The sequence below is a fragment of the Gossypium hirsutum genome, chromosome D09 (genome assembly GCF_007990345.1).
Source record: "Gossypium hirsutum isolate 1008001.06 chromosome D09, Gossypium_hirsutum_v2.1, whole genome shotgun sequence".
Classification (NCBI taxonomy): Eukaryota; Viridiplantae; Streptophyta; class Magnoliopsida; order Malvales; family Malvaceae; genus Gossypium; species Gossypium hirsutum.
In genome coordinates this window covers 41,806,761-41,832,732 of record NC_053445.1, presented here as the reverse complement: position 1 = coordinate 41,832,732, position 25,972 = coordinate 41,806,761, and the positions used below count along the sequence as shown (strand labels likewise).

Genomic DNA, 25,972 nt, shown 5'->3' with positions numbered 1-25,972 from the left:
AATTTTCTTACGTGTAACTTAGAACCTTAAAAACTTATAACCTCAGCATTAGGATAAATTATACTTATAGTCACTCAATCATTAGTCATCTAATTATAAAAAAGTTATAAAATAGTTATGAATTGTTCTATCTTAATTTTTTTAGCCATCAACTGTTGATTGGGTAATTATCAATTTAGTATTGATTTAAATTTTTTTATTTTTTTATTTTTTTAAAATTAACCCTTAAAGCATAAAAAAAATAAAATATAAAAAATATAAATATTGAAGCCTAAATTTTTAAAATTAAGACTAAATTAAACAATTTTAAAAGTTGTCAGATGTTTTGACCAAAAAAGTTGATTACCCTATTTTCTAAAATGAATTGAGTTTTTAAAATTGTAAGACTGAATTACCAGTCACTGATGATAAATTACATTGAACTCTGAAGAGTGTAAACGACCTTAGCAAGCATCTCCACTCAAGGAACGTTCATAGTTGTCCCTCAACGGTGCTCGTAGCAGTGAGAGAAGTGGGGATGGCGATGGAGGGAGAAAAGAAGAAAAAATCATCTCCAATTTCTCTTCAACAATTCATCTCCAATATCACCCCTTTAATTGATTTGGAAAAGGTTATTTCTTTTATCTCTCCCTCTCTCTCTGTATATTTGATTATTACTTTTTAATTATCAAATAGCACCAAACTGGAGAAAATATGTTTATATTGTTCTAGCATTCTTGAATTCTGAAACTTTAGTGATGATTTGATGTAAATGATACTATTCTTCTATGTCTCTATTGATTGGTTTTCTGTTTTTACAAAGTTTTGAAAAGAAAAAAAATTTGTTTCTGTGTTTCAGGAAGCTGAGATATCAGCTTCAATAAGTTCAGGAGCAACAAGAAATTTGGATACTGCTCAAAAGAGGGGCTCCACGATTCTAAATTTGAAGTGTGTTCACGCTCAGGTTATATTATTTTGTTAGCTTTTTGTTTGCTGTTGTGCTACTTTTAGTTTGCTTCCTTTGGTGGCTCTAAAAAATAGAAGGCAAGGGAAAAATGGGGATAATACGTTTTCAGTTTTGTTAAACGGAACATGCTCCAAATTATGTATCAGAAATGGCTTGGGTTTCTTATTGTTTGTTCTTTTTTTTTTTCTTTTTGCAAACAGACAGGGCTTATGGGGAAAACTCTACTTGAGTTCCAATCGACCAAAGGAGATGTTCTTCCTGCTCACAAGGTGAGGATTCTTAAGTGGTAGAGCTGGAAAGTTTTGGGGATTTTTGGTGCTTTTTCCATGATATTGATCTACTATAGAATCATTTTAAATTGTAGTGAAGAAAGCATATTTCGCATTTAATTATTCTTTTGCTTTTGGTGAATTATTTTTTAGTCTTTTCTATAATTGCAACAACTGCTAAATTTTTTTTATTTTTAAAATGAACATTTCTATTAGTTCTAGTTGAAAACAGGTTTTTTATTTGTATATGACACTTTGCATTTTCTTTCAATGTGATGCAATGCTGGATTTCAACAGTTATCAGACTTACTTTGGGATTGGAACGATATTGCTTGAAGACGTGGTTTGGGGTCAAAATGTTCTAATTTATTTTCTTGGAAACAATGAATAACTGATTGATGTAATAGGAAATGGCATTGGTTCACTTGCATTGGGTAATAATTGATTAATCTTCCAGCAGAAAGTAAAAATATAAATTAATTTCTTGTTCCAGTATGAGAAACCTGCATAAATTATCTGTTAACTACTGTTACTGCAAAATGAGTAGTAATATGTCCCATCCAATGGCAATGAAGGGAATTTTTTCTTTTTACTTTTGCTTTGAAATGCATGTTCCCTTCTTTTTATCAGCTTATGTTTTCCTCTGCTTGCAATGCAGTTTGGAACCCATGATGTAGTTGTCCTAAAACCAAACAAGGCTGATTTAGGTTCTCCTGCTCTTGGACAAGGTGTAGTTTACCAGTTGAAGGTAATTTTGACTTTATTACAGGAGCATTGGTGTTGGGTTATTTCTTTATTGGTTTTGTTGCTTCATATGATGCATGGTCTTTCTCTGAAATTCTTATGCCACTGATCCATGTGCAATATTGAACAGGATTCCTCAATCACAGTTGCTTTTGATGATGTACCTGAAGATGGTTTAAATAATCCTTTGCGTCTAGAAAAAGTGGCAAATGAGGTCTGCTATTCTGAATTTGTTTTGCTTCCAGGTTTTTCATATTGGCTTCTTCAGTTACACTGTGTCATGATAGTTTTCTTTTATTTTAAGTATTCATGTGGACTTAAACTTTCCCCAGTGCATTTCAAATCAAATTTCAGTTATTTATTTTATGTTTGTTGAAAAATTTGTTCTGGTTGACCTGGGAATCATATGAGAAGTCAAATGTAATATTGTAGTGTTCATTTTTCCTATTAACATCTAATCATCTATACAAAGTTAAAACTAGATTGAAAACCGTGGAATCTAATCATCTATCATGTTTTGTAGACTTAAAGTTATAAGAAAAAGCACATAAAATATTTAATGACCTTTGCAGGTGACATATCGTAGGATGAAGGATGCCCTGATACAACTGAGTAAAGGTGTGCTGAAGGGTCCAGCTGCAGATCAAGTTCCTGTACTGTTTGGAGAGAGACAGCCAACAGTCTCAAAGAAGGGCACTGTCACATTCACCCCATTTAACAAAAACCTTGATCACTCTCAGGTGCATTGTATGGGTTCTGGTTTTTACCTTTGCCAATCTTTTCATTTTTCTTTTCATTGTGTTTCTTTTGTTTTCTTCTATTCTTCTCACTCAGAGCGGTGATATTATGGTTAAAAACTATATTCTATTTGCACTATGAACATGTTGGCCTCAAAACATGTTTACAATGTGAAATATTGATGCTATCTTTGTTTCCTCTCTCATGCCCTTTTCTCCATTATTTTTGGGTAATTGATATTTTATTCTAGGTCAGATACTCAGAGTGCAATAAGATGAATTGAGTGAAGTAAAGAAATGGTTATTGCCTGGGTTTTCTGAATAGTAACTTTGATTCCTTTGCTGTTGATCTAAAATTTTAATTGACTGGCTACTATATGTGTTATGGTCATCAGTCATCACTGCTTGTTGATTCATGCACTAATATTCTTATTCAATATGTCTAGTAGTATATCCAATTTATAGGCTTTATGTGTGCTACATATTTTACAAATTAAGGATCCTCCTCCCTGGCCTAATTTATTCATTAACCTTATTTTTTGGGTCAAGAGAGATGCCATTTTAAAGGCACTGTCATCAAAGGATGTATTTTTGCTGCATGGACCTCCTGGAACCGGAAAAACTACAACAGTCGTGGAAATTGTACTACAAGAAGTGAAGCGAGGATCAAAGATACTTGCTTGTGCTGCTTCAAATATTGCTGTTGACAACATTGTTGAGCGACTTGCCACTCACAGGTACAATGGCCCAATAATTGGGCAATATTCTTCAGCCTCAGCTAGTAAAGAAATCTTTCCTGATTTACTTTTGTCTCTGATCCTCACAGTTTCTATTTTGGGAACCTTACGCATGCAAAAGGACTAATGATTTTTTGAGCAGATAAGAGCCTAAGGCTTTAAACTACTGACTTTTTAATGCTTCCTGTGATTCTGTTGAAGTTTGCAGTTTTTAGCATCTTTCTTTTTCGATAAAATTTTCAGTTATCTTTTATTATTCATTGTTGGGCCACTATCCGTTAGTAACTTCCTCTGTTAAATGTTCCTTTCATATGATTGCTACTGAGACTTGAAAGGTTAGAAATATTTTTAGAAGTAAGACAGTATAATTGCTCAATTTTATCTTTGCTGCTTTCATCAGAGTAAAGATGGTCAGATTGGGGCATCCTGCTCGATTATTACCTCAAGTTTTGGACAGTGCTCTTGATGCAAAGGTAAACCTTTGTTTTCAAAAGGAAATAATTGACAATGAAATTTTAAAATAGAAAGACAAGAAAATTTTTGTTTTCATGATGTTGGTTTCTGTTTCAGGCACATACTTGATGGTTACCCCAGTCAAGTGTTTTACATATTCTGTTAATGCTCTTATCATGTATATGCCTTTGCTTGTCTTTTATCATTTTGTTATCCATAGTTTTCCTAGGAAAGATATACATCTCCTACTCATGTTCTCTTTACAGAGAAATTAACACCTTACCTGATCTTGTATTTTCACTTTCTTTTACGAAGTGCATAAACTTTCCTTTTATGTCATCTATTTGTGAATATAGTAGCAAGAATGACTGTTTCCTATGCTTTCTTCTGAAGTAGATGCAACTTTTGTTTTCTTGTCTGTGTTCTTATATTAAGTTTATCTCTTGTCTAAATCTTAGTTTGCTTATATATTTGGTTCTTTTGCTGTTAGGTACTACGAGGAGATAATAGCTCTCTTGCAAATGACATTAGAAAGGAAATGAAGGTATATGCTTATGCTATAATTTAATGTCTCAGTTGTACAGTACCCAAAAGAACATAGATTGAAGTTTCAGTTTTCAATATTGAAGCTAATATACTAAAGCATGATCGATTCTTGTGACCTTAGTTTAGATATTAAGCCTCCATTTGGTTTCAAGAAACAATGACCAATTTTGTTTTCATTTCCTTGAAAAATGGAAAACAATAAAGAAAATGTATTTGGTTGAAAATTTTAAAAATGATTTCTGGAAAACTAACTTTAAATGTTCGACCTTGGTTCAAACCCATATAAATGTAAAAGTATTTGTTTCAACAATTTTTGAATATTAATATCTTACCCTCCAAATCCATATAATTGTACCATTTAAAAAAAAATATTTCTAATGTTTCTGTTATAGAAAAATAGATAGCAAACATGTTTTTTATATTTTCCTTATTGAAAACAATTAACTTTTATTTACCAAATGTTTTTTTTCAAATTTTAAATAGAAAATGTAAATTAATTTTTTAAAAATGAAAATAGAAAATAAAAACAGGAAATATTTCTTAGAGCCAACTGGAGCCTAACTTCATCCTGAAATGGTCTCTAGTGAAATATTTGAGTCAGTGACCAAGTATTAACATTGGCATTCTTTTATAAAAAAATATATTTGCATGTTGAATTCATTTATACATTTTGTATATAGAGAGGAATTTTAGTTTTGCCTGTTCTTCAGCGTACTCTACTTCATTGCTTCAGGCACTAAATGGGAAATTATTGAAAACCAAAGACAGAAATACAAGGAGAGAGATCCAGAAGGAGCTTAGAACTCTTTCAAAAGAAGAGCGTAAAAGGCAGCAGCTTGCTGTTACTGATGTAATTAAGGATGCAGATGTCATATTGACAACGTTGACTGGTGCATTTTCTCGCAAACTGGACAACACTACATTTGATTTGATTATTATTGATGAAGCTGCGCAGGCTCTTGAAATAGCATGCTGGATGGCTCTACTAAAGGTAATTATGTGGTGAATGTAGATGCGTGCATTAATAAAAAAAAAAAGGGATAACAAATATGAAGTAACTTTTTGTACAGTTTAGAGACAAAATTGTTTTTAGGAATTGGATCACCCAACCCCCTCTCATTTACATAGTTATTCTGATATCTAGTAGGTACGGTTCTTCAAGATTTATGAATGTGAAACCTGCCTTTTTCTAGGTTTTATGGTGCATGCTTATTCTTTAATATATGTAAAATGAAAATTGATATTTTACTTGTAAGATTCTATGGCTGAGCATAAACCTAGCGTGTAACTGTGCAATCCCACCTAATTTCCACTGTCATTATTTCAGGGCTCAAGATGTATACTTGCGGGGGACCATCTGCAGCTTCGTCCGACTATCCAGAGTGTTGAAGCTGAGAGGAAAGGGTTAGGAAGAACCCTTTTTGAACGCCTTGCAGATCTGTATGGAGATGAGGTCATGTCCATGCTCACTGTCCAGTACCGCATGCATGAGCTTATTATGAACTGGTCATCTAAAGAGCTTTACAGCAGCAAGGTACTGAGATTTGAGCGTGTATGCTTGCTTACATATTTAAATTGCAGGTTAAATGAACATTTTGTTTTGCTACGTTGTGCTCATGGCAGTTATATCGTTATTGCAGATCAAAGCCCATTCTAGTGTTGCTACGCACATGCTTTTTGATCTCGAGAATGTTAAGAAGTCAACTTCAACAGAACCAACCCTTCTTCTCATAGACACAACTGGGTAAGCTCTTATTATTGAATTTTGATAACAAGCATGCATGTTTTTTTATTTGGCCTCTATTCTTAGCTGCTTTGGGGGTAACACATGAAATGGATTTCACTCCCTTTTCTTTTTATTGTTATTTAACTTAGCTTTGCTTTCAAAAAAAAAAAAACTTTAACATTTAGTGAAATACTTTGACTATATGGTTTCTTAAAAGGAAAATTGATACAAATGTTGGTAGAAGTTGGAAGATAAATGTGTGAAAATGAAGATCCAATTTGAATCTACCACAAGAAACATCTCAAATGTGGTAGGAGGCACATATGACTTCGATTTTAATTTGCTATAGGTGTGATATGGAAGAGAAGAAGGATGAGGAAGAGAGCACATTGAATGAAGGTGAAGCTGAGGTAGCTATTTCACATGCAAAGAGACTCATTCATGCTGGAGTCCATGCTTCTGATATTGGAATTATTACCCCTTATGCTGCACAGGTAAGAAGATTTTATTATGGATTGGTTGATCTCATTTCTATGAATTTTCACAACTTTGATTAAAACATTGCAAGACTGAAATACTCTATTGAACCTATACCCTTTGTTTATATGCATAAACTCATAGATCCATGGATGATTTTGCAGGTGGTCTTATTGAAGATGTTGAAAAGCAATGAAGATAAGCTAAAGAATGTGGAAATCTCAACTGTTGATGGTTTCCAAGGTCGAGAGAAGGAAGCGATTATCATTTCAATGGTTCGGTCAAACTCAAAGAAAGAGGTATTAGCATCTCTTCTGTTGTAACTGGATTCCTTAGAATATATTGTACAATTCACGGTGTTAAATTATGATCAACTACATTCTTGGGCTTATAATTCTCAAACCATTCAGGTTGGTTTTTTAAGTGACCGAAGGCGAATGAATGTGGCTGTGACACGAGCAAGAAGACAGTGTTGTCTTGTATGTGACACTGAAACAGTTAGTAGCGATGGGTTCTTAAAGCGATTGGTTGAGTATTTTGAGGAGCATGGTGAGTATTTAAGTGCCTCTGAGTATTGTAATGAATAAGTGAAGATCCATGGGGAACAACTTTATCACATTATGAGAGGTACTATAATCTGTTGGCTTTGTGGTGTGATTCCTCGGATCTCTTGCTACATGTTTTTGGAGCAGAAGAAACTTAATATTCTTACGTTCTATGCATCTTTCTTTGTTATTTTCGACTTGATAAAAATTCCAGATCATATGTGTTTGATCTTATATTGATATCAGAACAAGTAAAGCTTAGGTTTGACGACTGTTATACTAACAAATTAACTTTAAAGGAAGGTTAGAATTGTGGCATTTTACGTTATGGATTGGAATGTAAGATTGTCATAAGATTACCATATGCTTGGATGTATTTCGATGGGTGAAGAAGGGTATTTGGAAAATGAAATCACGGAGGAAGAACTTTGATTGTGCATCGAATGCATTGGGCATAAAATTAGGGCAGTCTTGGTTTCACTTGAAGGGGATGATTACCCCTTCATTGCCAGAGTAGATTTTGACCATATCATTTTTTCTTTTGAAAACCCTCACTGGAGGTTCACCAGAGGGTCATTGGAAGTTGGCTGGAGCACTGTCAAGAACTTTACGGGGGATGGGTGCTCCAGTGATTGGGGCAGGGTGAGGGTGCTATGTGATAGGCGTGAGCAGGCTCTAGTGAGTGGCATCCCCGACCTCTGTGCCCCCTTCTAGGGCACTCAAGATTTCTTCCCTCTAAAGAGATTGAGAGTCTTGCAACCAGTAGACATTGGAATGCTCAAAACGAGGACACTTTTTGTTAGACACGTTCCACAACAATAAATACAAATAACATGCAATTCGAATTTGGAACCAAAAAACCCAACCAAAAAAAATTAGAAAATTTATGGACCGATAAATATTGAAAAAATCGTTAAAATTAGGAAATAAGCCGGTTGACCATGAAATTGTTTGAAGCATCCTCCCACAGTACTATAAATTTAAAATCTATAAAATTTGTATTAACAGAAAAAAATTTTGAATACGTGCCTAAACTCATCTGATGGTGTGTAGCTCCCACACCAGTAAAGGCCTTGCTAGTGCCGATTGTGTGCAGGCCTCTCCCACCCAAGGGCTTACAAGTGTCGTTGGTGTGCAAGGCTCCTACAAAACCAATGCCATGAATTGTCGAGGGTTTGCGAGGTTCCCGCACATGTGAGGCCCCATGGTACTGATGGTGTGCGAGGCTTTCACACCACGAAGGCCTTATTGTGCCAATGGTGTGCAAGGTTCTTGCACCAATAAGGCCCAATCTTGCCTGAGGCTCCTACCCCAGCAAGACCTCATGGTGATGATGGTGTGCAATGCTCTTGCATATCCAAGGCCCCATTGTGTTGATAGTGTGCAAGCACATCCAAGGGATAATGATGCCGATGATGTTTGAGGTTCTTGCACATTCAATGGCCAATAGTGTTGATGGTGTTTGAGACTCTTGCATGTGCAAGGGATAATGATGTTGATGATGTCTGAGGCTCTCATACATCTAAAGCCTAGAGTTACTAATGATGTGTGTGGCTCTTGCAACACCAAGACCCTATGGTGTCGATGTCATCCAAGGCTCCTACACCAGCAAGGTTCATGATGCCAATAGTGTACAAGGCTCTCATGCCACCAAGGCCCGATGGTGTCAGAGGTGTGTGAGGTTCCTGCACATCCAAAGGCCAATGATGTTGATGGTGTTCAAGGCTCTTGCACACCTAAGCGCCAATAGTGTCCAAGGCTCTTGTACAACTAAGCGCCAATTGTGTTGATAGTGTTTAAGGCTCCCGCACATCCAAGACCCCAAATTGCCAATAGTGTGCATGGCTCCCATACCACCAAGGCCACATCGATGGTACTTGATGCCTAAAATGTGAATTTTTTAAGATTGTTCTAAGCTCAATTTCACATTCTATTGATTTAAATAATGTATATCAAAATTTAAAAATTTTCTCTTTTTTCTCCAAGCCGTTTGTTTTTTATCTTTTGTTTTGCTCAGCGGAGGCGCCAGCTTCCGGGCTGGCTATCGCCCGTTTTTTCCCACTCCCATCAACTCTTTTTTTCTTTCTTTCTTCTTCTCATTCACTTCACATGTCTTTTCTATTTTTCAGTTTGCAGATCTATTTTGTGGGTATCTTTGTTGTCTTCACAAGTTGTGATGGATAGATGATAATGTCTGCCGTTCGCTAAAACTCTACTGGCCACCTGTAGTTTTTCTTGGAAAGTGGGTGGCTCTTCGTCAACTTCTTAATCTGTTTTGTTTTGAGAATATTTCAAAATAATAAATGATTTCACGAGTCGATTTGGACCTCTTAAGTTTTATATTTTTTTGTTTGTTTTTTCCATTATTTTAATAAATCTTCAATTTTAGAAGTTTTTATCTACTCTTGTAGTACAGTTTTTAGTCTTGCTTAGACATGTAATCTTAGATTTACAAGTGATTTTAGGGATGATTTTGTTGTAATCCTCTATAGTTTGGTGAATGCTTGATTCTTTTGTCATTTTTTGCTTACCGCTTTAGACTATCCGGGGCTGATTTCCTTATAATGTTAAGTATTTGCAATTATTCCAAATATGTCGTGCTTGAGTTGTAACAAAACTAATTGCCAACGTGTCATAATGTTCTATTAATGCAGAGATTAAAGCCTTTGTTGTGTTGATAGAGCTTGTCCTTCCCCATCTACAACAAGTATTTGTTATTTTTTTCCTGAATTGTATGGTTCCATTCATTGAATGAATTTACCTTTAAAAAAAATGTATATCAAAATTTGAATAAATTAAAAAAACTATTTATTGAATTAAAAATCTTTTAAATATTAAATATTAAAAGTTCATTCTTAATTAATATGATAGAGTTATTAGTTTGATTTGTATTGTTAAACTTTTAATTTGTAATTTAATTTCACACTAGTATAAGTAGATATGTTACATATATATATATATAATGCAAATCAAGTTACTAGCATAATAACAAAGACTTCAAGTTCAACGTTGACATTAAGACTTGTTCAAACTTTATGGAACTCTTGGATATACTAAAACATGTGTATATTGTGTAAGAAAAAATCTAACTAATGTAGTCTCATTTTGCATGACCAAAGAACTGTGAGAGGAAGCCCTTGAGCTTTTATAACTAGCAGACAGAGTCCCAACAATACACCAGTCCACACCCTCAATCAGCAGCCCGTGTTGCAAGGAAATAAATTCACACCTAATAGTTAAGGATTAAAGTTCAACTAAAATCTTGCTAGCAAGGGTGAGTTTCCCTATTCTATCAACACTCTTGTTCTCAAAGAATAGAATTGTGAAGGTGAATTCCCGCACCCCTACAATATATAACATCTTATACACTCCCATCAAATGCATGTAAAAAATCAAATTTGGAGATAGCTAGGATTAAACTATTTAAGTAAACTAGCCATATCTTAGCATTAGAGATGACCAAAGGTACATAGATGATATATACTAACATCATTCAAAATACTGGCTTCCAGTTCCATCAAAGGCAAACAAGTATGTCATTTCACAAAAGACAAAAACAGGGGGAAAACCCATTTCCAACTTCATATTACTTATGCTTTAGCCCTGAATACAGTAAATCATAACAGAGCTATTGAACTCACCTACTTCCTTTAAAACAAAAAGAGATGACTTAACCGAGATATATAAGATGCAAAATCACAAGGCTGTGACATCATATCATTTGCATCCCGGGCTACCCTTGCACATACTTCTCCACTTATTCTTGAGGTCTGTTGCAGTCCTATCCATAAGAAACACATTGGTACCAAACTCCAAAATTCTCTTCCATGGAACTGTCCCATCCTCATTTGCAATCTCCTGCACTCCCTTCTGCAAGCACAATATAGCCAGTAAAAATCTTACAAGAAAGTTTGACATGTATTACAAGCCATGTGCTTGGTAAATAAACATTTCAGAAAGTTCACTCTTGTAACACCAGGAGTATACAAGTATATGGACTTCAAAACTATCAACTATAACTTCTACGACCTATGAAAGAAAGTAATTACCTTGAGCATCTCTTCTTCGTCATTTGTCCATGGAGCTTTCTTTCTCCTCAATTGTCGAGTTGGCGAGAATGATCTACAAATAAGAATCTTGTTAAGATTTAATCATCAATAAAACCAAAGGCTAACTCATTTCTTCCCACAAAAATAATAAAATTGATTGCAAAAGCATGTTAAAAATTAAAAAAGAAAATGCGTTAGAAATGGTGTATATGTGTGTGCGTTTGCATGTGTATGCTTGAAGATGCATGAATGTTACCAATTTACGCAAAGAGAACTTACTGCCTTGTCTCACTTTTTTTGGACCTTGTAGAATGACTAGATATTATATACTTATCATCAGCACTGGTAGATGATTCCTCTCCATCACTATTGACAAGTTTCTGACGTGCATCAGTAATCTGAGGCCCTACAACTTCCTTTAGCATGTCATGTCCTTCAACTTCTACCTGATTTATGGGGAAAGTTTCAGTGTTTTCAGTGGTTGGATTATCATCAGAGGTTTTAAGCTTGGCTGGTAGTTCTTCCTGTTTGTGCTCATGCTCTCTTCCTAGATGCCCACTCTCCTGAATTCCAGCAAGGTTTTCATTGCCATTTAATTTTGAATGATTCCAAGACCTCCCCTGCTCCTGAATAAGTTTTCCCATAAGCCCCATAAATGCAACTAGTTTCTTCCTTGCCAAGATGATCTTGTTCTTAGCTTCTAGGTAATTTGAGATGGAAACAGAGCATGCACAGAAAGGGCAAAGAAAGTGGCCCTTATCATCAAATCTTGCAGGGCAATTCAAGCAGCTCTCATGAACCGCAAGCAGGCAACCACTAGAAGTACAGACCAACAACCGACCATTTTGATTACACTTGACACAAGAATTTTGTTCTGTCCAGTCAGCATTTTGCACAGGATCTTGACTTGCCATGCGCTGTGAACTCAAGAAAAGGTTCTTCTTTAAGGAAATGTTAAAGATCTCATCTTCATCTTCGCATATTTGTTCCACACAAGGATGATCCATGTCAGCTTTTTCCCCATTCAGATCAACATTTTCTTGCAACCCATCAGCGGAGGTAGAATTTTGGGAACTTGATGTAAAATCTTGATCAATATTTCCACCCACATCACCACTAGATTCCTTTACCGGTGCACCATTTTCAACAGGACTGGATTCGTTAATCACAACATTTGGGCAAATTATATCTCCATGCTTTTGCTCGACCATCAGCCCAGGGGTCCTTGAGGCAACACATAAATCTTGATCACCCTCGCCTATCTGAGAAACCTTTCCCAAGTTATTAGTCTCTATTTCAGTAACCTTCATAATCCTTTGAGATTCATCTTCCAACTGCTCATCATCACCATGCAGGTGAATTGGAAGCTCCGCAACAGCCTGAATAGTACAAGTGGGATTTGCAACTAGCTTTGACTTCTTTGCATTCAAATGAAGATCACATTGCATACTACCATGGTTAACACTGACTACTCCCTTCGAATTTCCAGCAACCAACTCATCTCTAGACCTCTTTGACGGAATTGGACTTCTTCCAAGCAACTCTTCATTTTTTTTAATTTGTGGAATCAAGTTACCCTCTTGATTACCATTTTCATCATTGCTGTCATCAGACCGTGATGGAGGCCCATTTTCATTGCCATCAAGATAAGGATCGTCCAGCAAAATAACATCTTTCAACTGCTACAGAAAAGGTCAATAAGAAACGATAAACAAATTTAGAAAGAAAAAAAAAAGAACTTGGATGAGAGAAAACAAAAGGAGTGAAGCTTGACGCCATTATCGCATCATAGCAGCAGGAAGCCAGGAACAAAGAAACTTAAAAGAAGAAGAAGAAGAATCCAGTTTTACCTGTTCTAATGCACATTTAGGTAGGGTGGCTCTTTTATGCTCAATAAAGGAGTGACCATCCCATCTCAAAAGCTCTGGTCCAGCATTTTTCAGATCAGATAATGGGACCTGATAAAGAAAGATACTTGTAACTGACAGTGCGTGCATTTCAGCTAGCAAGGTCTTACGAGTGACACAAAAAAAGTTGTTCTTTCAAGACAACCAAATTTATAGTGCAATGCTGAAACTAGAATGTATTTTATATTTGACCTTTTGCAGTATGTGATACAGTATGTGATCAAGAACATCATCGCAGCTTGCAGAAGGATTCAAAACAGCTCTTGAAACAGGAGAAACACTTCCATGACTGTTTTGAGGACCAAATAACTCCTCCAAGCATCTTAAAGCAACCCTTTCACTTGTATTTTCTTCTAGGTCCTCTGGTAAAATTGGAGCTGTTTCAATCAGACCTGAAAGAAGAAAGAAAAAGGTAAAAGACCCAAAATAGTCAACAAACACCATGAGATTTGTATTTGTCCGTACCGGATATAATGGAAATATCTAGCTGGGGAAAGCTTGATACGTACTCAATGATCCAAAGCCATGCAGCTCTTGGACCATAAGTGTAAGGGCGAAACATCGGACCTAGTCAAGAGCAAGCACTTGATTTACCTGTTACAAACACGAGTTTCGTAAGTTTCAACCCTTATAAGAATTCAGACCAAAAAAATACCTTTTAGGAATGTAAAATTATACATATGAAAACCAATAAATAAACATTATTTTTAATAATAAAAAAACCCTTAAAGATGACATCATTCAAGAACGAGAAGATCATTGTGTTTAACCACATTTGGCTAAATTTACAATCTCATGCGCGGAAATGAGCAATGAAAAATAAATTTAGCGACAGACGAAACATAATAAACCTGATTAATGGAGAGAAAATTATCTCATGTATGAACTACTTGGACAGATTTCAAGAAAAATCCTTCATTAACCTACCGCTAGAGTAATAGTTTACCGTGGTGGATAAATGAACTAAAAAGTCTGAAAAATCAAAGTCAAACCCAAACTTTAGAAAAATAAACACCCCAGTCCCTTGAACTAAGAAATGTTAAAAAAAAAAACAACCGAGAAAATACAGCATCCAAAAAAATAAAATAACTAGGCGAAAACTTAAATCAAAGTTAATTAACTGAAAAAGAATGAAAAATCAAACTCAAAGCCATATTTACAAAAAATAATAATAATAAGTCCCTTGAACTAAGAATGTACAAAACCCTAGAAAGTACAGCATCCGGAAAATATATGAAATCTTATATCGAAAGAAACAAACAAAAAAAGAAAGAAAGAAGAATACCAAACAGAAAGAGGAACACAGGAAGTAATTATTATCAGCCGATACACATAAATTTAGGAATTTCTTTATTCTTAACAGATATTGCCAAATTAAAAAAGAAAAAAGAATCAAAATGTACAATTGTGAATGCTTAGCTAACAATCATGCTGCTGATGAATAGAAAATTTAGAACCTTAAGAATCCATTGAAATATTTCAAAGAGAAGAGTATCACTTGAGTGCCGGGAAACAATGTGTTCTTTCTCGTGGTGGTTTTTTTCCTTTTTAAAAAATTTAAAATAATATATATATATTTGCTTTTTAAATTTTAATTTTAAATAGAGGAAAATGAGGCGAGCTTGCTTATATTTGGGCTTATTGAGTTGATCTAATTAGGACATAATTTTTAGAGCCCAAAACTATTGGGCTTCTATTCATAATCCCTTTTGCTTCCATTATTATAAAATAATAATAGGTTATTAAATCCTTTATTCGTATTTCAAAAATTAGGCTGAATTTGGTTTATAAAAATATTATTTATTTTCATTTTTAAAAATTAGTTATATTTTTTATTTTTTAAATTGAAAATTGTTATGAAATAAAAAGAGTAAAGAACAACAAATAAAAAAATTATATATTTTATTTATCAATAGGGATATTTATAGTATTTCTTTAAAGTCTATATTTATAGACATAAGAAGTATATATGGTATAAAAATTTACTTTTAATAAACATTAAATTCATAATGTATATCAAACTTAATTTGACCTTAATAAATATCTACTTAATAATAAAATAATCATAACGCTCATCCTTAAATGTCTATTAGTAGATAATATGTTTCATTAAAACCTTACTAAAACCTTGTGGAAAAATAGTACATATGATTATAATACGCATAACATGCTATTTGATTAAAAACCTTACCAGGAAAACCCAGTGAAACAAAATTTCAGATTAGGGAAAAAGAGTACAACACGTATTTACTCCATCTCATGACAACATCACATAATATATCATATTCTACGTATTCAAATCTTGAATGTTAGCTTTCCAAATATCATTCGAACATATTTGCTAAGATTTATATCACCAATTTTTTGAAAGTCATGAGTGAGGAATTTTTTGGGAGGAAAATATATTTTGATCATTTTAGGAGTTTTCAACAACAAACATAACAAAACTTTGATCATGACAATTCTATAATAATACATATGTTCAAAACAAATTACATAAATATTTAAACAACTCTTTTGAACAATATTGTAAGAATTTCTATATGCTTCTAGCATTCTAAATCCTTCAAAAATTTTAGAATAAATTTCTAATGTATAGTGATTTATATAAAGATTGTAACAACAATCATAAGGTGCTTGTCAAATCTTTCATGAAATGTCATACTAATAAGATATCTAAAGGTTATTGCATCCAGCATAAAAGAATATTATACCTTCTCATACAATGTCAAGACTTAGCGAAAAACTTCATTTTTCTTCTTTTTTTTTTCGCAAAACTACTCATTGGCAGATGTTTGGACTGTTGGTTAAGAAACTTCACAAATTTTTTGATAATTTTACTATTGTTTAAGAATATTATACCTTCTCATACAATTCTACTTGAATTGCATCTTTCCACTTTGGCCAATTACTCTATGTTTATATTTTTTGATAATTTTATTTAAGATCCTCGTTTTCTTTCATTATTTCAATAATAATATTGCATGCAAAATTGTTGTTGACAATTTTCTATTTTCACATTTCCATATTTTATCATATTGACATAACTTATAGAAATCTCTTTATTTTTAACATTTCATCTTCAATTTCAAGTATTTGAATCTCTTTTAGAGTTTTAATAATTAGTTATGTCTTGGGTCTCTTCAGAAACACTCGTCTCTACAATAGAACCATCTATATTTATTATTTTATTTTACGAGAATTTTCATCTTTGGAACCAATTGATCTATCATGCTTCAGGCATGCATTATTTTCATTTTATTCTAACAAGTTGTCCTACTGAGACTTTAATTCAAATCAAAACATTAGCCGGTATATAATATTTGTTATTCTTATCAGATCAGTAAATGCATTTAGTAGTTAACTTGTAATAAAATGAATTATGTTTTTGAACTTCTGGTTCAAATCACTTTCTACGAATATCTAAATAATGATAATTCATTCCAAGTAATTTATTTATCCAACTATTATTTTTCTGCTCCTAATGTTGGGAAAACTATCAAATAGTGATCACAAATCATGTCATGATTGAATCTCCAATTCATTTAAAACATCTAATAATAGAATAAGACTCATAATTAATATACATTCCCAATTTTATTTGAATACTCATTTTATGCATTGTGGTGGAGTAACTTGAATATATATCATACATTCAAAAATTCTAAAATGGTTGAATTTAGCTCTTGACCAAAAGTCAATTGTAATAAGAAGTATTTATTACAACTTATTAACATGATGCGTACAAGTATTAGTTCATGTAAAATATAATATTCTTATACATATACAAAAACTTTTGTTCTCAAAGGATATGGTTTAACTATTAACTGGAGGCGCATACTTTATAAATTTTGTTAAACCATTTTATATGTATAAACAATAGGCTTTTGCGATAATTACTCACACTGACAATCTAGCATTCAATAATAATTAAAAGCCTGAGAAACAAGAATTGTCTCAATTGCATAATTTAAACATTTTTATTCTTAAACAAACCATTAAACAAATAATCTTGCAATCTACATGTTGTGCAATAATTAGATTTATTATAATTTTAAAAGTTACAATAAAATTTTAAAATCATTACTGCAATAAAAACTCACCCAACTAAATAACCCAACCTAAAATATAAAGTTTTAAAAATTATATTTAATCCAATAAAACATTTATTATATTTATGATAGTGTTTTTTAATATAAATATTTTTTAATATATTTTTAATATGTTACAAAAATTTTATTTTAGTGTTTCTCAATGCATTTAGTGTATTATATTTTTAAATAAAAGCTAATTCAAAAAAATAAAATATTGGTAGGTCAAGTTTAGACCTGAATTTAGCTTTCCTAAATTAGGTCGGGCTTAGACAAAAAAATAAAGCTATTTTTGGGCCAGGCCGAACCTAGGCTTGAAAATTAGTATAGATATTTTGCATGGGCTTAGCCCAAACTTTGTTTAGCCCGACTCATGTGCACCCCTATTTGTAGCCCACTTGAAAAAGTAAAACTTTTGCTAGAATTATCTATATGTTAAAATATGGCTTAAGTTTATATATTTTTAGTACATTTAGAATTTAGACTTTTACTGTTATTTTAAAGAATTTAGTCCATGCAAGTTCAATTATTAATATTGTTAAAATTCTTTCATTAAATTTAAATTCATTAAAAAGATTTTTTTTTAGTTAGATAGCTAATTTTTTTATTTTTTTAAAATAATTTAATGAAAAATTTTAATTACATTAACAAATAAACCTAAAATTTGAAATGTAAATGATAAAAAAAATTAAATTCTTAAAAATATATTAACTATAATTCGAATTTACAAAAAATAAAAAGATTTATAGCCTTTTTATCCTTGATTCAATGTTGAACTCTTTAAGGTCTCACTTTCTCTTCCACCTCCATTGTTCTCTCTTTGTCTTCAAGTTTTAGTTCCTGCTCTTTTCATTCATTCTTTCTTCTTCAAGAGAAATTTGATTTTTTTTCTCTCTCTTTTTCTATTACTTACTTTGATGGGATTAATTTATGAATTCAGCCATGCAAATTTTGTTGAAATAAATGCAAAATTTAGGTTGTAAAAGTAAAGAAATCGTAGCTTTTATTAAAGAATGTATAAGCGGTGAGAGTTGTAGGAAAAGACTGAACAAAGGGTGCGAGCTTCTCAAAAAATGAAAACCGTTTCCACTTCAATCGTGTTTTTCACTCATGGAATTTTGATTCCTTGCCTAAAATATAGAAAAGGCCGAAAACTAAATAAAAATGGAAAAGGAAAAGCACACTAAAATATATTTCCAAACAAATAAAATGGTTGTAGGTGTTCATGAATCGGATTAAGTTGGATTCAGGTTGGCCTAAATATGATATTAACATATTTTATTTTTGTTTGGTTCGGTTCAAAATATGAGTCTAAAATTTTACTTAAGCCTACTCATATTTGTAAATGACTAATTCAAACATATTTTAAGCCCGCCCATTATTTTTAAAATTTTTTTTAAAATATTTATATTATTTTAAATTTAATATTTAGTACTTTTATATATTTGTCTATTTATTGAAAATTTGTATACAGTTATCTTAACATTATTTTAGTGTTTACATTACAATAATATTATATATAATATAGGTTTTACTTTTTTAATGTGTTATGAATTACATAATATATAAAAAAAATATAATATAAAGTATTATAAACTTAAAATGGTTTGAGCCAAACTCAGGCCTTAAATGTTTAAACCCAACCCACATTTTAAACGGACTTAAATTTTTTACCAAACTCATTTTTCGGATCTAATATTTTTACTCAACCCTTCTTAATTTTCAAGTGGATATTCGAGCATGGATAAATAACACTTCTCATAAACGAGTATAGACACAACATATATATCCCATCGCAAACTATCAAAATAAAGTATTAATCTCTGTTAAAATCTATATAAATACAAAGTACATTAAAATATGATTATGTAATAAAAAAAGACACAAATTTTTAGGTCTAACAAATATTAAGCTATATATATCAAAAGAGAATTTCTTGGCAAATGGCAAATGCCAAAGGTAGATGCAAACAAAAATTAGTTGAGTAAGCTTACTAAAAATATCAGTTCCTTGAATATGCTAGTGCTACCAACCTAAAATGCTTCTATCTGAATTTGGGAATTAGGAGGCCTTCCCTTCCCTCTTGAAATAGATTTAATTATCTGTTATTTAGAACAAATAAATAAATAGTTGGGCTCCATCCAAATATTTTGGGCACAAAAAAAAATATGATATGGACATGTCAACATATCAAACTGAAGGTACCATACTTACAAAGGGCTATAATACAAATAAAAACCTAAATATGCGAGCGACCAATCTTTTCTTTCTTCCCCTTCTTTTCATAATTGAGTATGGGGCCAACTTTTGCATATATTTTTGGCCTATGTCCCTTTTGCTAATGCAAGAATGAAACAGGCATTCCTTGTATAAAATGGATACATATCTTATATATTCATTTTACTAGATATTCCCAAACTCATACAATCAATTATATGAAAAAAGAATAGATATAATACGTAGATAGATATATATTATATGGCAGAGAATGTATAGATATATAAAATAATATCTACGTTTTTTTTTCACAACTTATATTTTATAACGATAAATTTGTTCAATTGGCACCATTAATGTTAAAATCTCTTAAAAATTATGGGTTTAAATGTATTCAAGCACGTAACATCATTTTCAAATGAATATAATTAATAAAAAATTTAGATTCAAGTGATGAGTTACTCAAGTATCGATGATCCACAGTTTGGTGGGTGCAATGAGAAATAGAATGTAATTGATCGTCGATAAAGAGTTTTAATCAGTATAGCTGTTAGATTTGAGGCTCATGCAATTTTTTTTTTTGGAGGTGTGTCTCAACCTTGAAAATTATGAGTTTGGAAGGTTGAATATGGGGGAAGTTGAACATCCACAAGTTGAACAACATCCATTAATAGCCTCCACATGTATTTCCACGGCCTTTGCCTTGTGTGCCACCAGTAGTGCTTTGGCGAGTACTACAGTGAACAATGATAGGAGGATTAAGAGTCATTTGAATTTTTTAACCACATTTCTTCATGAAGGAGTAAGCCAAATAAATCGTCAACGGAAATATAAGTTAACCTTGATTCAGTATGGTGATGGGTTTGTAATATAGGTGAAGACCACCCACAATATGATCAATAAGATCATCTTCGGAGATGGAAACATCAAATGCAAGTGCAACAAGCTAATCAACCAATTTCTTGGCACAGCCCATGTAAGTGGCAATGGATTCATTGTCCCAAGATAAAGTATAAAGACTATTTGATTTGGAGTGTGAATTTGAACTCTAAAACTCAAAGCATAAGTGACTTGTAGTCGAGACCAAGCAACGGTGATGGCACCAACAATTTAATAGAGAATATATACAAAAAGACAATCAAGGATTTAACTTAACACAATCAATTCTTTAGGTGGAAGAGGCTTGGAGGCATTAATGTGATAAATCGTTTGTTGCCTGCAAATGAGTGGACTAATTTAAGTTTTCCAAAGAAAATAATCAGAGTAAGTGAGCTTGATTATTATTTGATTGTGAAGTGATGGGAAAGACATTATAAAGCAGGAGGAAGAAGAAGCTGATGACTAGGAGGCCATGGTGAGAAGGGAAATAAATTGTGTCAGTAAATATGATACCATAAAAAATTCACAGTTGAGTGTTAATGGAGCAGACACCCTTGATTACCCTTGTCAAAGACATATTTAATAATTTTATGGTAATTTTGCAAAGAATAAATTCAAATTTACAACAGAATCCCTCTAAATTGAGATGGTATGTTTGAGTTAAATGATTATTAGCTAGGATGGTGTTTATCTATTTTCCATTATATATGTAAGTTATTTTATACCTAACATTTAATTTTTATAAAATGAACTAATGCAAAAGGAAATCTAATTAAGAAAATGATAATTATTCTTAAGAAAGAGACTTTTTTTTAGAATAGTGCCAACTGATTCATTAAAAAGAAGTGGGAAAAGTAACTAGGGAACATAACTGAAAACAAAACCTTTGGGCTGAACAACCATCCGCCAAAACCAAAAGAAGAGAAACAAAAAACCAGCCATCCTTTGCTCCCAGCTTAGCCGAAACCTATTTCCACTGTTAGAACACCAAAACAGAGAGGAAAATAGGCAAAGAAACAACATGCAACCAGATTTCTTAGCTAACCACCATGTCAATTGCCAGTGAAACTTCAATCGCAACACCTATCCAACTTACCAAGGGTGATACCTACGTCTATCAACATTTACAACATCCATCACCGTCTCTTCCATCCAGTAAACCGACCTGTCTAATTTGAGACCTTCACAAGCAAGTTGGTGTGCTACTATAAGCGAATCATTTATGTTTTCCGGCTTTCAACCAAATGATCTTCTTCACTATTCTTGTACCACATACTACTTTGAGTGCAAGGTCGAACCAATTGAATCGAAACACAGAACTAGAAAAAGTTTTTCTGTCTTTGGGGTGAAAACGAAAATTCTCTCTACTTAATAAAAACTGGTAGAATTGTTATTCCGGAAAAATATATGTAACATTTAAGAATAAATTCTCTATACTTTTAGAATAATAATCTCTCAAAGTGGTGTTCATATTGGAGGAGAGGGAAAATCAAGCTAAAGCTTGAAATTAAGAAAACAAGGTGATAATATCAAAGTTCCATCATGCTTTTAAGTTTAATCTTGTTAGAAAAGTAAAGAAATGATGTTAAAGTAGAGAATTCTCATTAAAAATTTTATGTTCTTGACATGTTATTGAAGAGTCGAAGGAAGTGATTCAAATGCCAAAGAAAAGAGAAAAACAAGTGATTCAAGGTTGAAGAGAGGTAAGTACCCTTGAACTCTCTTGTTGTCTAAGGATTAAAAAGTAAACTTTGTGAAAGTTATGGTAAATTAGTAAAATAAAGTGTAAAATAATTTGATATGTGAAATACAATATTTTAAAAGAAGGCTTAATTGAAGTGAAATATGTTAATGAAATAGACATAAAGTGATGTTGAAGTGAGATTATAGTAAATATTGTATGTTTATGATGTTAAGGACTAACTCGTGAACTTTGTGAAATTTATGATTGAAATAAGAAATGTGAAGAGCATATAAATTATACATGTGAAATAAGATATTATGATGAATTGATAGATTAAAGTGCTATGTGATAGTGAATATTGAATTTCGTGGTAAAAAGGACTAAACTAAAAAGTACGTGAAAGTTTTACATGTTATTATTTGATAAGTGAAAATGATGTAGAGAACACGAAATATGAGGTGTATTATGAATTAAGAATTTACTAAATAAAGTTTTGTGATTATTGTAAATAAAATTACAATTGTTCTTTAAATCGTGGAAAAATAAGGAGTAAATTAAAAAAGTGCAAAAGTGTAGCTAAATTGTGAAAATCGTGAAATAAATACCAGTATGAATAAATATCGTAGTTAGTCATGGAATGAAAGTGTAAAGAAAATGTTCTTGAAAATTTTAATGTTCGAAATTATATGTTCGTGTAATATTAAATAGTAAACTAGAACGAAAAAAACGTGAAAGTGTAATGAAATCGTGGAACAAAGTATTCATGATTAATTATTGTACATTCAGTTATATTCAAGTGCTCATGTAGACTAGCGTTGAACTTTGTGGATATAGTTCGTATTCCATAGGAACCCGAGTGCTCACGTGTTATTCGTAATATTCATGATATTGCACTTCGATGCCTCATGTTTTGTTATGCACTTTGGTGCCTGTGTTTCCAACACTTTTTTGCTTCGTGTATCGTGTTATGTTTCGTGTATCCATCTTGTTCAAACGAGTCTAGCATGGCTAAAAAGTCATGGTAAGGGATTTATGATCAAAGTTTCATTCATGTTAATCCGTGAAATGATAAAATTAGTGAATTTTGTAAATATGAAATAACGTATTGATTATTAAGATATATTCATGAATTATAATAATAATGTTTATGGTAAAGAAAAATCAAAGAAATAGTAACATTTGAATTAAATGGTATTTACTAAGTTTTCACGAGCTTAACGCGTTACTTTTCAACGCGTAGGTGAAATATTGGATTGAAGTTCTCGTTCGAAGTGGCGACCTCAACACATCTCATCACATCATCAAGGCTTGGAGGAAATGGGGTATGAAATAAATTTCATGGTATAGAATATGACATGTACATAGGTGAATTAATGAACTAAGAAAGAAAGTGTCTAGTTATTCTTATATTTGAGTTTAAAGTATTTTGAACGATAAATATGAGGTATTACATAGTTTATGAGCTTTGATTATTTTTTGGAATGATTATGAACAGTTTTGGATGGCTTGGAGGTATTTGAAAACAAAATTTCCAAGTCCCGTATCCCTCTCAAGTCTCGAGACACAAGAATTTTGAAGCTAAAAAGCTATAGTATCAGGGTCATGTCTCGAGACATAAGCCCCTTTGTCTCGAGACATACACTCATTTGTCTTGAGACAAGACAACTTCGAAGATAAAGTTCTACAATAGGATGACATTGTCTCGACATTCAAGCCTTTGTCTTGAGACATATAGACCTAGAATTATTATTATTTTTTAGTTGGGCCAAAAGAGACCTGAAATGAGTTTGGAATAGAATTAAACTTTATTGTTAGTCTAATTATGTTCTAAAAAGTGTAATGTGACCTTGATAAATGTTCAAATTATAAGTATTTGATATTGTAAATAATGTTCAGTGCCAAATGTAACATTCATTACTCGAGTTTCTCGGGTAAGGGGTGTTACAAAATTTTTCCCCCCTCGAACCATTAAAAATAACCAATAGATGATTGGTTTTACACAGTGTAGAATACAGTCCACCAGAGGCCCATTAAAACCCAACCGAACCATCATCTCGTTCAAAAGACTCCACTCCACTTTGTCATATGTTTTGCTTATGTCCAATTTCAAAGAAAAACATCCATGATTAAGTTTGCGCCTTTTTCTTGAATGAGTGCAACATTTCATAGGCAATTAAAATATTGTCATAGGCAACATTTCCCGGAACGAAAACATTTTGCGCTTCATCAATACAAACATTTAACACTTTCTGCAATCACCTTTGATATGATTTTGTATAGCACTTTACAAAGGCTAATGGGATGAAACTTATTAAGATATCAATAATACTGAATTGTTATTAGAAAATTAACTTGAGCTTCAGTACAGCAACTATTGCTTATTTATAGCAGTAGAAGTTAAACTGATCTAACTAACTTTAACCAACACAAGCAGTGGTTATTCATTAGCTAACTAACTAACAGACTATAGCTCTAACATTCTCCTGGTTTCGTTTGAATTTTACAACTCTTGTCATGTAATTGAACTTGTAAATCCTGTCGAAAGCCAGCAAACTCCTTTGGAGGTATAGGTTTTGTAAGAACATCAGCAATCTACTTAGCAGAGGGTACAAAATTAACTTGTAAGGCACCTGCAGCCACTTTTTCTCGTATGAAATGATGATCAATTTCTACGTGCTTCATGCGAGCATGATGGGTTGGATTGGCAGCCATAGACACTGTAGAAGTGTTGTCACACCAGACAACTGGTGTTCGACACATTGACACCCCGACTTCATCTAGCAGCTGTTTGATCCATAACAGTTCAGCAACACAATTAGCTAAACTGCGATACTCAGCTTCAGAGGATGACCTGGACACAACCGATTGCTTTTTGGAGCACCATGCAACTGGATTGGAGCCAAGATAAATCACATACCCCGTGGTGGAACGCCTGTCTTCAACCGAGGCAGCCCAGTCAGCATCTGAATAACCTATCAACTTGAGCTACCTTTTGGAGAAAATTAAACCATAATCCATAGTCCTGACGAGGTACCTTAGAACACGTTTTACAGCTTTCCAATGACCATCACTGGGAGAATTCATATATTGACTTAATTTGTTGACACAAAAAGCCACGTCAGGACGTGTAATGCATAGGTACTGAAGCATACCAACTGTGCTTCGATATAACTGACCATCAGTAAATAGTGAATGTCCATCAGAGGCAACTAGTTTTGGGGTACTCACCATAGGTGTTGGCGTGGGTACAGAAAGTCATTCCAGTTCTCTGTAAAATCTCTGAAATATACTTTCTTTGATTGAGGTACAACCCTTGAGACGTGTGCTGTACTTCAATCCCCAAGAAATAGCTAAGTTGACCCATATCTTTGAGTGCAAATCTATTATGAAGTAGACAAACGACTGTCTATTTTTTCAGCAGAACTTCTTGTAAGTACAATATCATCAACATATGCCATAAGCAACAGTTGATGTCCAGCAGAGGTTCGAACGAATAAGGACGGGTCTGCTTTTGAAGTACGAAAACCAAGGTGATGCACAAGATGTTGCTTGAGCGTCTGAAACCATGCACGAGGTGCTTGTTTTAGCCCATAGAGAGCTTTGGTCAACTTACACACAAGTGGCTGCCCATTAGGTCCTTCAACTTCAAAACCAGGTGGTTGAGCCATATATATTTCTTCTGTCAGATCCCCATTAAGAAACGCGTTGTTCACGTCAACTTGCCTCAGAGACCACCCCTGCATAATCGCAACAGCTAAAATAGTTCTTATTGTTGCTGCCTTGACAACTAAGCTAAAGGTGTCTCTAAAATCAAAACCAGGCTGTTGAGAAAACCCCTTTGCCACTAAACGTGCCTTGTACCTTTCCACAGTGCCATCAGCTCGCTTTTTGACTTTAAAAAGCCATTTGCACCCGATGATCTTTCTATTTGCAGGCAGAGGGCAAAGCTCCTACGTCTTGTTGCG

The 25,972-nt window shown here is 33.0% G+C and overlaps 2 protein-coding genes across 7 annotated transcripts; one reads left to right on the top strand and one right to left on the bottom strand.

Annotated features, from left to right (window-relative positions):
- Nucleotides 1-292: 292 nt before the first annotated feature.
- Nucleotides 293-7,508, top strand: LOC107891290 (DNA-binding protein SMUBP-2). Its single transcript, XM_016816037.2, has 15 exons — nucleotides 293-610; nucleotides 839-943; nucleotides 1,147-1,215; nucleotides 1,874-1,963; nucleotides 2,090-2,173; nucleotides 2,532-2,699; nucleotides 3,246-3,433; nucleotides 3,834-3,906; nucleotides 4,377-4,430; nucleotides 5,166-5,423; nucleotides 5,760-5,966; nucleotides 6,073-6,176; nucleotides 6,508-6,652; nucleotides 6,800-6,934; nucleotides 7,046-7,508. The coding sequence occupies exons 1-15, from the start codon at nucleotides 518-520 to the stop codon at nucleotides 7,220-7,222; spliced, it is 1,950 nt and encodes a 649-aa protein (XP_016671526.1). The 5' UTR covers nucleotides 293-517; the 3' UTR covers nucleotides 7,223-7,508.
- Nucleotides 7,509-10,602: 3,094 nt separating this feature from the next.
- Nucleotides 10,603-14,711, bottom strand: LOC107891291 (uncharacterized). 6 transcript variants are annotated; one of them, XM_016816042.2, is made up of 7 exons: nucleotides 14,594-14,711; nucleotides 13,602-13,730; nucleotides 13,329-13,528; nucleotides 13,080-13,187; nucleotides 11,509-12,908; nucleotides 11,230-11,302; nucleotides 10,603-11,050 (listed from the first exon to the last, which is right to left on the bottom strand). In XM_016816042.2, the coding sequence occupies exons 2-7, from the start codon at nucleotides 13,696-13,698 to the stop codon at nucleotides 10,898-10,900; spliced, it is 2,031 nt and encodes a 676-aa protein (XP_016671531.1). In that variant the 5' UTR covers nucleotides 13,699-13,730; nucleotides 14,594-14,711; the 3' UTR covers nucleotides 10,603-10,897. The 6 variants fall into 6 exon arrangements, with proteins under 6 accessions (XP_016671531.1, XP_016671528.1, XP_016671529.1 ...); XM_016816039.2 differs by having other exon boundaries at nucleotides 11,509-12,911; nucleotides 14,594-14,709; XM_016816040.2 differs by having other exon boundaries at nucleotides 11,509-12,911; nucleotides 14,540-14,681.
- Between the last annotated feature and the right edge of the window lie 11,261 nt (nucleotides 14,712-25,972).